This window comes from Chiroxiphia lanceolata, chromosome 14, assembly GCF_009829145.1.
Source record: "Chiroxiphia lanceolata isolate bChiLan1 chromosome 14, bChiLan1.pri, whole genome shotgun sequence".
Taxonomy (NCBI): Eukaryota; Metazoa; Chordata; class Aves; order Passeriformes; family Pipridae; genus Chiroxiphia; species Chiroxiphia lanceolata.
The window spans coordinates 18,495,048-18,508,025 of NC_045650.1; the positions used below are offsets into that span (position 1 = coordinate 18,495,048).

A 12,978-nucleotide genomic window follows, 5' to 3' on the forward strand; every position below is an offset into this window, starting at 1 on the left:
GAAGCCAGCATGATGATGGGAGTGGGCAGCAACCCATGAAATGGGGAGTGGAAAGCAAGTTCCCTTCGTTGTGGTTTTACGGTGCTGCAGGCAGGGCCAGAATGATGAGCAGCAGCCCCTGAAGTCACACCAGCAGCCTCAGCATGACAGGGGGAGCATGGAGGCTGCACCCCCAGTGAGCTCATGTGTCCAGCACTCCTTGTGCAGGCTGAACTCTGGAGGACACCAACCAGGTCTTGCTTGGAAGCACCAGCGCTGGTTCAGATCAGAGAGACAAGCCCTTTGGATGTGGGTCTGCAGCCACAGGGAGATGGGAGAAGGCAGGACCCTGGGCATCCATGCAGGACATTCCAGTGGTAGTGCTGGGGAGCCTGTGCCTGTACATGCTCCGGCATGGAGACTCATGCCACAGAGCTGGGCATGCCTGATGGTGCCAGCATCAGCTGAGCAGCCTGTCCTGGCAGGTGGCCATCCAGGACCAGGAGGAAAAGAGCTTTTTTGGAGCCTGGCACACATCCCCACTCCCAATGGAGCCGTGCTGGGTGGTGGCATCTTCCCAGCGAGGAGGGGAGCACAGGGGAGCTCTGCACTCATCTCCTTCCCCGACACCAAAGGGCTCAGTGAAGCAGAAATGGTGCCCTGCCACCACTGCCACTGGCAGTGGCAGGATGGTCCTGTCTGCTCCAGCACCACGAGTGCTGAGCCCCGGTGCACCATCAGCACTGGTGCCAGCACCACCACCAGCCACACTGCAGTCTGGCACTCCCAGCTCCCAGGGGATCACCCCTCCCTGCCACCTCTGGCATGATGATGGGTCACTTCATCAGAAACATGGGATGTCCTCAGCAAACCGCATGGGTTTGGGTGTATTTTTCCTCCCTCCCTCTTGTGAGGAGGCAGTGACAAGGACAGGGAGATGGCTGCACACCCACACTGACCCCAAGGGGCTGCGGCAGCTCTCAGACCCCACAGCTTGGAAGAGCCTTGGGGTGGTGGGACACTGGTCCAACAAGTCAGTTGAGCTGCCTGAGTGGTTTCCTGGAGTCTCTGGGGACCCCACCTCAGTCTCCAAAAGGGCTTTTAACCCCTGTCCTGGCTCCCCTGGAGCTGGCCACGGCCTCGCCACTCTCACCTGGTGGGTGTGCAGGACCGTGAGGATGATGAAGTCCTTGGCCTTCCTGTGACAGAAAGGAGAAATGAAGGTGGATGGGACCTTATGGTGATGACCTCAACATGTGCATTTGGCTACTGAGAGCACATCCCACCCTTCCCAGCCCGATGGCAGCCAGGACCTCTGTGGGCTCCTTGGGGTGCTTGATAATACGGCTGTGGATGCTTTCCCAGTGCTGCCCACTCCTTGGCCAGCTGGGAACAGGTATGGCATTTGCTCCAAGGCACTCCCCCCGCTCAGGCTGAGGCTTCCCCACCGCAGCAGTGACCATCAGTGACACTGGTGTGCATCAACACCCCAAGGCTTTGGTAGGGGCACAGCAGACTGGCATAAGCCCCCTCCCCAGAGGTGATGAGGGACAAGTGTTGTCCTCACCTGACAAGCTCGATGAATCTCTCTCTGGGGGCTTCACTCACATCCTCATCGTTGATGGCCAAGATCTGGTCTCCTGGCAGGAGTTTATCCTCAGAGGGGCCGCCTGCCAGGAGAGAGGGTCAGGGCCAATCCAGGCATCCCGGAGCTGCGGGGTGGAGGGGAAGCAGGAGGGTCCCAAGCATCCCCAAAGCGTTTGCCCGTGTATATGGCTGTGGAGCACACCCTGCAGGCCCACAGGAGGGGACAGGAGCGCAGGGAGGGGTCCCGCCGGGGAAAGGTGCCGCTGTGCTTCCCGGCACACCACAGCCGTGTCTGAGGATCGCCCCCAGCCCCTCCGTACCTGCTGCCACCGACCGCACCACCACCGGCCTCTCGCTGCCAGCCACAAAGCCGAATCCGTAGAGGGGGTGGCGCTGGACCGTCACCTGTCGGAGCGTGTCCGAAGGCAGCTGCCCACATTCCATATCATCGCCACCGCGCTCCTCCGGCATCACATGGCTGCGCTGTGGAGCAGAGGGACAGGCTGTAACTCGCCCCACCACGGCAGCCCTCCCCGCTCCCACCGAGCCCCCTGCGACCTGCAGAGCAGCCCCACTCCACCTGCACCCCGCACCCTGCCAGCACTACCAGTCCCAACAGCTTCCTGGGACATCCGCAGCCCCCGCCCTCCCGTGCAGAGTGGCACTGCTCAGTGCCTGTCCTTGCCACAGCGCCAGCAGCTCAGACACGGGGACATTCGTGGAGATGTCCTCCAGGGGTAAATCATACCATCTACTCCCAGCATCTCACTGTCTAACCTCTGCTTCAGCATTTCACTTCAATAAATGGAAGACCTGTGTGGGATAAACTACTGGTGGTGTGGCTGTGGACATTCCCTGAGGGATGGCACTGCTGTGGGGTTCAGAGGAGACAGTGGCCCTGGCACAACAAGAGGGCTGTCTCTGCCGCTCTGCAGAGGTTTAAGAGCAAACCCAAGTGTTGGCTTTTTCATGCTGTGTAACATGGCTGTACAATATTAGAGACAAGTGGAAACAAGTTCAGCCAGTCTAAAAACTGGGATTAAGGCAGGCTCAGCCATGGCACTTCAACCGAGTCTCCACTGCCAGCCCAGGGACTCCTTGAAGCACTGACAACGAGATGGGAACACCCATCCCAGAGCGAGGTCATGTCAAAGGTGCCCTTGGCATCCCAGAGCAATGCCAGCCGTGGCTCCAGGCTGCTCAGCAGGGCTGTGAGCCTGCGATGAGGGAGCAATCCCAGCACCATTGGGATGGCCACGGAGCACAGCACAGATGGCAACAGGCACAGCCACAGCCAGGAAAACAAAGTGATGAACGCGCTGCTGTTCCTGTGCTGCTCATTGCCTGCGCCTGTCCAGACCATTTAGTCGATTTCAAAAAGATCCTTCCCGGCCTTTTGACGACACTCCAGTTGTTTCATCTCTTAGCAGTTTAGAATTTGATGCATCATCCATCTCATGCTATCTGTCTGCATTTCTGACACCCCCCACCCGCTCCCAGCGCCGTTACACCCGCTGCAGAGCCAAGGGGGACGGCACGTGGGGCTGGAAGGGGACGAGAGCTTCTGGAAGCTCCACGCCAGCACAGGCAGCTCTGGGCTTGGGCACATCACTGCCAGCAAAGACAGCCCTGTGCCGAGCCTGATCCCCAGCTGACTGTCTTAGTTTAACAAGATTACAACTTGGAAATTAGGAAGAAACAAATGGGGGGGGGGGGAGTGGGGCGACATTGGGAAAAAATTCCAACACCTTTTTTCAAACCTATGACAGTGACCTACTCAAAATCCTGTAAGAGAGCAGAGCCTGGCTCTGGCCCTGCTGCCGTGTGTCCCACAGGATCCAAGGAGAGCTCTGAGCACCAGGTGCCTCTGCCCATTGTCAGGGATACAGTGCTGGCCCTGGGTGAGCTGTGCTCTGTGGTGATGGGGTGTCACCACAGCCAGGTCCGCTGTGACCCATTCCCAGTGCCCAGCTGGACAGGTACCCGTGACTTTCCCCTCCCTCATGCAGCTCCATGGCTGGTAAAGCAAAACAATGAGACCTGGGGAGGGGAACTGCTCAGAAGAAGAGTGCAGGCATCTCCTGGGGCAGGGGACCCATCAGCAGCCCCAGCAGGAGCAGAACCAGCTCCATCACCAGGGAAGTGCAGCTGTGGAGAAGCACAGACAAGACCCTCTCCCCTGTGACCATCTCTGTGCTGCCTCATTAGCTGCTCTGCTACTCCCATGAGCATTGAAAAGAACAACAGTAACAACAACAACAACAAAAATCACACTATTCAACCAATTTTCTCGAACAAACATTATCTAAAGCCATTGTGTGTGCAGCTGAAAAGGGGACTGAATGTAGCACTGCATCTCCACAAGCCTGGTGTGGCCGACAGGAACACCTGGAATGTGAAGGGATGGAGCTGGCTGCCACTAGGCAGCAGTCCCTGAGCTGCTGGCTTCCCAGGGGACACTTCTGTTTTCATCCTCCCTGCACTGCCCACAGCAATTCCAGCCTCCACATCCACAAGCCCCTGCAGCACATGGACAGGAGGATGAACGGCAGGGCTCAAAGCACTGGGATGACTCAGAGGTGTGGCTGAGCTCAGTGCGACTGCTCTGGGGAAACAGAGGCAGGGGTTTGCTCACCAGGTCACAGCAAAGTGGATGACAAGTCCCAGACCAGAGCTGCCCAGTCGGACCTGCTGCGTCCCGAGATCTGTCCTTTTGTGTGCAGTTTGGGGGTCGGTCTCACCCTCACTCCTCCCCACGGAACCCGCAGCCGAGCCACCACCGATGACCGCCCAGGGAGCAGGGGCAGCAGCCTCTCAGGCAGCCCAATTACCATCAGAAAAGGTTAGCCAGGAAACCTTTGCAGCTTAAACAGACAAAAGGAAAAGAAAGCACACCTCATTTCAGCCACAACCAGTCTGCCATCCACCGTCAAAGGGAAGAGGGGAATAAAGAGATGGATACTGACAATAAAAACTCCTTTACCAGGCTCTTAAGCTGCTCCTCTCCTGATAAGACTTTGACGCTGCAGAAGCATTACCAGGAAATTAAATAAAAGAGGACGAGTGTCCTCGTAAGCAGGACTTATCCACTCCTGGAGAAGCAGTAATGTGCTCAGCAGCAGGTACAACATGCCTTCTCCAGGCTGTGGCTCTGAACTTCCTTCCTGCAGCAGCTCTCCCACGCTGGGCTTGGGGCACAACGTGAGCTCACCTGGACCAGAGCAAGAGGTCAGAGAAAACCAGCAGCAGCAGCAGGTAACTCTCTCCCTAACGCTCCTAATTGGCAGCACCCCAGGACCACAGGAGCCATCCCTTTCCTGAAGTCTGTTTTTTGTTCTTCTTTTAATCCCCAGGCAGAGAAGTGCACTGGGCTGCAAATCCCTCAGCCTGGCTCTCACAGCAGGGAGCGGGGCTATAAAGCAACCCCCGGAGTTCAGCAGCTCTGATGCACCAGCAGCATCCAGACCCAGCCTCATCCTGGGCTCAGTGCCTGGGGATCGGGGCCACCCTGTTTGGGAAATACCTGCCACCCCCTCGGTGGGCACAGACCAGCACTGCCCCTATCCCTCTGCAGGGAGCAGAGGGCTGTTCACATCCATTCCCCCACCCTACCTGTGTCCTTGCCTGCTTGCTGCCCACCCTTAGCCTGAGAGGCTGCACTGCAGCCCTCGTGCCCTTGCACAATGCCACCAAGGCACAAAGTCACTGGAAAACAGCACAAAGTAAAAGGACTCTCCAAGAGAAAGCCTCCTGTGCCTGTCAGCAGCAGGAGCCCACCACAGTCATGCCCCTGTGGGAGGATGTCTGTCCCTGGCTCTTCACAGTGTCTCAACTGACATGGCATGAAGATATCCCTCTCCTGAGGCTTGGGCACTCATCTTCTGTACTCAGAGCTCAGACACTGATCTGGTCACACTCTACCACACAAGGTAAGAGAGACTTCAGCTCTATCCAGTCACTCCCCATCATTATACACCACCAAGGGATGTGCCTTCAGCTTCCTGAGCACCTTCAGACCTCCATGCCACAGAGCAGGGCTGAACCAGGAGTCCTCATCCCCCTCAGACAGAAAAAGGCAGAGTGGGAGTCACTCCAAAAGCTGACATGCTCATTTTTAATTTCCTACTGCAATAAATTTCTGCTTGCTCTGAGAAGTGGTTTTCTCCCTTTGCTTTTAGTGCTGACTGGCCATCTGCCACCAAAACAAACCAGTACCACCTGCCCATGAGGAATGATGGTCTCCATCTACCCAGACACTCATTTCCAACTGCCTTCAACCAGGATGACACCAGGTGAAAACACTCCCTGCAGCTGAAGAAGGGCTTGGGGCTGAGCTCCAGGATGGGGACTGGATATGGAACATCTTGCTCCTTCTGCAGAGGGGCAGTTTGCAGGGGTGGGTGCCAGCTCTCCTCCCCCTTCCTCTGCTGCCGTGAACAACCCAAGAACAAACAGAGCCTGTGGATTCCTGTCTCTCCTGCTGCACAACCATGCCCGGCTCCTCCATCTGCCAGGCTGCAGTTGGTGAACGGCTTGCGAGGCATGTGGGATCTGGAGCACGTGTGGCAGCGGCAGGAAATGCTGGGGAATGGGCCAAGAAGTGTTTTTATGTGGAACATATGGCAGCTCCAGCCTCGTACCCTGGTCTCCATCTCAGATGGAGCCCATGGGGCTGCCGGGGCATGTGGGGACCAACAGCAGGGGCAAAAGCAGAGTGGGCAAAGCTGGCTGGCATAGGACCCATCCAACATGCATCCCTGCTCCATCAGCCCTGTATCTGCACCCAGCAAGGATCTGGTCACCTTGGAAGACGCCATTTGGCCAATGTTAACGTGTCAGACGTTCCCAGCAAGGGCAAACAGATGCTGTACTTCCCGAGCACTGCGAAGCTGCTTGGACACGCACTGGAGCGAGGAGGGCTGGGCTGAGGGGTGCCAGCCTGGCTCAGACCAACATTAAAGGCAGAAGAATGACTCAGGCCTTCACAGCTGAAGTCCTTCATGGCCCCAGCCTGAAGAACCGCAGCCCGCGTACAAGCTCTGCCATATGGCCCACGACTCTACCCCTGTGCCCCAGCTTGGATTTGCTGTCAATATTGGGAATCAATTTAAAAATCAGCAGAGCTGCTCAAAAGGATTAGCTTTACCATTGGTGCTGGCTCTGTCCAGCTGGAAGGTGAGCCAGGTACGCTGCTGGTACAAAGGTGGGGTGCCAGATGGCACCCCTCTGAGGGCACAAACACTCCTGGCCCTCAGTGCAGGGACAAGCAGACGGTGACCAGTGTCCCCCTGGAGAAGCTCGTGAGTGGCCAAAGGCAGCTGTAAATAAGGAAGCAGCAGCCGCAGCCTGACTCTGGGCAGCAGCTGCAGCTCTGCCGCTCAGCCTGCAGCCTTTTAAAGGGTCCTGGCACTTCAGCCAAACACAGGCAGAGCAGCCAGGAGGAGTGGGGGCTAGCTGGGAATCCCAGGACCTGGGATTGTGGCAGAGATGGGCTTAGTCCTCCCTGGCTGGGAGTGGAGCCAGCTCAGGGGGTGAGAGGGGCCATCCTCAAAGTAATGGTGCTTATTACAGAAAAATACAGTGTGAACGTGGCTAACAAAGACCCTGCACCCCAACCTCCAGACATGCTCAGGTCAACAAAAGAAGCAGTTTCTGCCCAGGGAGAGGCTGTCCTGAAACAAGCCCTGTGAGGCACAATCAGATGCACCACTGAGAACCTGAATCTCAGCCTGTATCGCACCTTCCACAGGCAAACACTCACAAACACTGTCTTCCCCAGGTAAAACTTGGGTTCTCCAGGCTAGAAAGGAGAAGAGGGACTGTGATGGGGCCCCTAAATGCAGCCTGATACTGGGCAGGGAGTCTGGCACTGCACGAGAACTGGAGGGCACCTGTGGAAGGAGGTTTGACACATGGAAAAGGCAGGACTTCGCCACCCAGGAGCCAATTAATCTCAGGAGCTCGCTGCTGCAGAATGCTGGGGAGGCTGTAAATTCCACTGGGTTTGAAAAGCAATTTCTGGAGCCAGAGGCCTCCACAGCTCCCATGCTATAGCTTGCCAAATCCTGAGAGAATTTACATCAAAAAGAGTCTGACTGGAATGAGCCCTCTCCCTCAATACTCAGCAGGAGAGAGGACCTGAGCCCACCCTGCTGGCACAGTGATGGGGCAGGTACCCCCCTGTGCATGGGCTGTTTGGGGTGCACACACCCAAATGTGCCCCTGGCTGCCTTCAGGAGGCCCTCAGGCTCCAGGGCAGGCACTCAGCAGTGGTGCCACAGGGCATTGGGTACCTGTGGGAGTGAAGGATGCTGAGTGTGAGACAATGACAACCTCCAGGTTGTCCACATTCACAGCCTGGCCACGTTCACACAAACTGGGGACAGGCTGGGGTGCTGTGCAATCTGCCTGAATGCCCCCCAAAGGCAGTGGGTTCCCTTATTTGTGCAAGTTTCCATCCTGTTACAAACACCATTCTGCTCTCAAGGCAAAATGTTTTTACCAGGGGCTCTCACCCAGGTAAAAAATGTTCTCCTCCAGTATTCCCTATGATTTTTGGCTGTTTAAGGGATTTTTGTTCTTCCCAGCTGGAGAGGCACCTTGCCGAGAAGAGGATCAAAGCAAGATCTTTTAGCAACAGGGTCAGGCCCAGAAGGCTGGGCTCACTCAGCAGAGGAGCCATTGCCCCGGGGCTGCTGGCAAAGCTGAGCAGAGCTGGAGAGCCTGGGCCAGAGGAGAGGGACTTGAGACAGGCAGGGCCTCCCTCACAGTGCTCCAACAAATCTGCCTGCAATGAGAGAGGGATGTGGAGAGGAAAGCTCGTCTCCTCTCTAGTGCATTGAGCACATACCCTGAGCATGGACTGCAAAGCCACACTGTGGGATGATTTTTTAGGGTATTTTTCATTCCATTTGGGGATGCCCAAGCAGCTGAGCACTAATCCAGGGCCAGGGAGAAACTGGTCTCCAGCCCCTACTCTAGTACCATCTGCTGTGGTGACCAGGGGCACGTTACCTTGGTCCTCTCCTCCATGGTGCTCCGGTGTCAGCAGGCAGGAGCCCCCCTTGCCCAGCCAAGGCAGGGCTGGGGAAGACGTTACAGATTCGGAGGGAATTTTATCTCTGCCAGGACTACAGGAATACATTAAACAGACAGTGAACACTGGGCTAAAAGGAGATGAACACGTAAGAGGATTAATCAGAGATAAGGAGCAACAGAATAAAATTTGCAGCATTTTTCTCCGTTAGTTGTGTGACACTTCATCTGCATGATGGGGGGACTAGGAGTGATACCAACTCCCCACCACAGCCTGGTCACCCTCTGCCACTCTGTAACTGCTGTTGATTGCACCACTCAGCTCCTGCCTTCCCCAGTTTCAACTGTGTTGTATTAACTTTGCTTTCTGGTGGTACTGGAGACAAACACCCTCGACCCCGTGGGGAGCAGGGGGCTTATACCAGGCGATGGTTGCCAGCCCCAGGTGCTCCTGCCCCTCTCCTGTTGGCACAGGCAGCTCGAACCCAAGCTGAGCCTTTCCTGCAAGAGACCCCAAGTGCACACAGCGTGTCCCCAGAGCCTCGTGTTCCTCAGGGACAGGCTCTGGCTGCTGCATGGCACAACACAGTAGCCCCTCTCTGGCAGTGAGGCAGCAGGAGCTCCCCCCACATCTGCCTGGGCACCCGAGGCCCACCTTGCTCCAAAGGATTTTCAGGAGGAGGAATTTATTCCTGCATATAAAATTCAGAGAGGAGTTTTAAATAAGGGGGGAGATTTACACATCCTTTACATTCCATTAGCAAGAGGGCACAGCCTGCATCCCCTCCCAGGCAGCAGTAAGGAAGATTCAGGGAGGCTGTCAAGCTCCCCTCTCCCACAGCTGGCAAAGAAGCTTGAAAATCCAATCAAGCACTTTCCTTTGGGCCTTCAGGAATACCAGGACTTTCACTCTGGATTTACAGAGAGCAATTTCCTCAGCCGATGACTTGGACTGCTATCTCCACCAGCACAGCACAGAGCAGGGCAGGGAAGGGGCCTGGGGGAAGGGATGCCGAAGCAGGAGGCAGGACAGCAGGAGTGATAACAACATCCCCAGCCCAGACGGCTGCGTGACAGCCCCCGGGTGCAGAGGGAGCTGGGTCGGACTCAGTGAGCTCACCCAGCAGCTCCAGCAATCCGCAGCCCTGCTCTGCCAGCCCGGCCAGGGGGAGAGCTCACCCTGACATACAGGTGGCAAACACTGGAGCATTTCTGGCAGCACAACACTTTTGAGACAGTCCCCCAAGCCATGACAGAGCTGGCCCACAAGCTTCCTCCGTGGCAGCAGGGACTGTCCCACCAAGCCCCCAGTGCTGTCACCAGCTACTGAGCTTCGTAGGAACTTGCTTATGGAAGGCGACAAACACAACCTCACAGGGTCCCCCTCTATCCTTGCCTTTTCTAGGACCCCTCTCCATGCTCCAAGGCTCAGTACAGCTCTTGAGCTGGTGACAGATAAAGGGAAAAACATTAAAGAAAGAAAATGCAAAGGAGCAGGGGAGCCTTTGAGTGTGACGCTTTCAGCCTGGGGCTGCCGGCATTTCTAGCAGAGAGTCTTAGTTTATACTTTATAATCTCTTCATAATCAGCTCCCAGCTCTGCTGCCTGTGCCAGTGTGCCCCGGGGGGTGCAGGGTGAGGAGGGGACTCTGAAAGCAGCAGTGAGTGAGCACAGCGCTACTTCCCAGGTAGCCAGGCCTATATTTAGAGGCACACCTGCCCACACTTACTCTGTTTCCTACATGTGTGTGTACTAATGTTGTACTGAAGCAGAAGCCTCAGAACATAGCACCTGTTTGTTGACAGGAGATGTGCATCTCACCAGCCACGTGCCTCTTCACCCACGGGGCACCTGAAGGTGCTTATCTGGGGAAACAGTGCAGGAATAGTCCCAGAATCACAGAATGGCCTGGGTTGGAAGGGACCTCAAAGATCATCCCATTCCGATCCCCCTGCCATGGGTGGGAACACCTTCCACTCAAACAGGCTCCTCAGAGCTCCATCCAGCCTGGCCTTGGACACCTCCAGGGATGGGGCATCCACAGCGTCTCTGGGCAACCCATGTCAGTGCTTCACCACCCTCACAGTTTCCTAGTATCTAATCTAAACGTACCCTCTTTCAGTTAGAAAGGGACAGGGGCTCACAGAGCTGCTCCTGTGGCAGCACAGTCTGATGCACACCCAAGGTCCCCTTGGGATGCACACACGGATGGGCCCCCATGGGACACAGGCACCTGGAGTCCCTCTGCGATGCATGCACACACTGCCCTGCCGTGGGACAGAGGCAGGGGTGTTGGGAATACCCAAGGGATTTCCTGCCCATGGCACAACTCTGTGCTGGTCCCCCAGCAGGCCACTTGCCCACTGGCACACAACCCCCCCACCAGAACTCCCAGCCAGCACCCGAGGTCACACTCACCAGGCTGTGGCAGAAGAAGGGGCGCAGATGCCAGAGCAGCCCTTTGGTCCCCCTTGGGGTACCAGACGGGACCAGATCACCAGCAAGAGCAAGGTGCTCACTCCCCACGTGCTGCCTGGGTGCCCACGCCACGGGCGCTGCTCCGCGGGGCTGCAGCACTGCACACACCAAGGCATTTTGGAAGCATCCATAACGGAGAGAAACACTCCAACAGGGACGAGATGACTTATAAATACTGATGTCGTGAGTTTGCCTCCCCCTGCCAGAAGAGGGGGAGCGACAGCTCAGGCTGCTGGTGGTACCAGCAGTGACCACCTCAACCCGAGCCAGCACACTGGCCATGTCCTGCGTGGAGATGCTGCTGTGGCTGCTGCTGAAGGCACGGCCATTCTATCAAACATTACACACCAGGCTTCATAGCAGCATACCTCAGCACTCCTGCTGCATAAGAATCTGATGATTTTCTGAGTTCCTGCTGTAGTAATGAGCTTGATCAGCCCATGCAAATCAGTCTCCATTTGAGACCAGCTTTCTCTAATCGAACCCACTCAGTATCTGCACCTCCTGAAGTTTTCACACAGATTGATCTTCTCCATTTCAGGTGTGAAAGGCAACTGGGGAAGGGAATGGTTTCACCTGCCCTGGCATGGTACCCAGATTGGAGCTTGATGGCAATCCTCAGCCTCATTTCTCAGGTGCGAGTTGACATCCTTTACAGAAACAAAGGGGCTTAGGCTCTGGAAACCCATCTCCTCTGGCAATGGATTATGTCCTTACATCATTCCAGTCATTGAGAAGAGCATTTGGATAACGAAATTTACACAATTTAGCCCTTGGTGTCAGTGGGTTCAGCAGCAGAGCCCCTCCACCATGGCCTATTTTGAATATGCAAATAAACCACACACAAGGAAATTAATTCTGTTAAGTGCAAGTGGAAAAAGCAATGCCAGTTCTCATCCATTTCTGGCTGACATTTTATTTAACAGGCTATTCATTTGCCCCAGTGTTCTCAGCAGCAGCAACAACCACTCCTGTAACCTTCCATAACTCACTGCCAGCACCTTTCCCAGGAGCCAAACTGGGGAGGGCCAGTGCCTCCTCCTCCCTCCCAGAGGCAATCAGCAACGGTGAGGGTGTTACACAGCAACCTGCCCCTCGCTGTTCAATGCCACAGCTCCAGCACGGGCTCCAGGAGCCCTTGGACAGCACCCACTGACACCCCAAATGGACAGGTAAACCCCAAACCTCATCCCTCAGGCCTGATCCTTCCAGGGATGCCTGAGCCCTCTTCAAACTGGAACAGGGGCCCCCTGAACTCCTAAGAGAGCCTGGGCTGGAGCCCAAGCCAACCCATGCAAATCTCTGCTGCACACACCTCCCCCAGCTCCATGGACCACAGACCAGATGTTTTGGGGTGCTGTACCCCGAGACATGCACAAGCCCACTAGTGAGTGAAAGCCTGGGGGACACACACAGGTCTGCTCTGAGCCCCCATCCAGAGCCAGGACCCCTCTTGCTGTCCGTCTTGCTTGGGTTTGTCTCACTCCCTCCTTCCTCTTTTTTGATCATCTCCAGAGCCCTGCTATGGTGTCCCAGCTGGACTGCAGGGACCAGCTCACCATCCACAGCCAGGGCAGAGACAGAGAGCAGGTCTTGGAGCCTGTGCTCCTGGACCAGGCTCACGCTAAGCCTAAATGGGCTTTGCCGAGGGGAAAAGCCCTCCTGCAGAAGGTAAGGAGGATGTCTGGAAGGGTGTCTCAGCCCTGCAGAGAAGGGGACAGGGCTGCAGGGAGGGAGCTGCCTCTGGGAGAGTGGGCTTGGAGCAGCCAGCTGGTCTGGGAGACCACAACCAGCATGGCTCTCCCCACCAACTGCACTGCACTCTTTCTTTTTTTTCCCTCTCCTTCTCTCCAATTTATCTTTTTGACACGTTCAATGATGCTTCTGCAGACTGAAAAC

At 56.1% G+C, this 12,978-nt stretch overlaps 1 protein-coding gene across 3 annotated transcripts in view; it reads right to left on the reverse strand.

Annotated features, from left to right (window-relative positions):
- The window catches only part of FRMPD3 (FERM and PDZ domain containing 3), a 59,525-nt gene that overhangs the window by 28,447 nt on the left and 18,100 nt on the right, over positions 1-12,978 (reverse strand). For 2 of the 3 annotated variants that reach the window (XM_032702144.1, XM_032702145.1), the window contains exons 1-2: positions 1,887-1,984; positions 1,547-1,691 (exon numbers count right to left, since the gene is read on the reverse strand). Coding sequence is in view for 1 of the 3 variants with exons in the window: in XM_032702143.1 (XP_032558034.1) it covers positions 1,133-1,178; positions 1,547-1,649; positions 1,887-2,037 (300 nt within the window). In the remaining 2 variants the exon portion in view is untranslated. Of the gene's footprint in view, positions 1-1,132; positions 1,179-1,546; positions 1,692-1,886; positions 2,050-12,978 lie in introns of those variants that run through there. The other variant, XM_032702143.1, reaches the window with a different exon arrangement.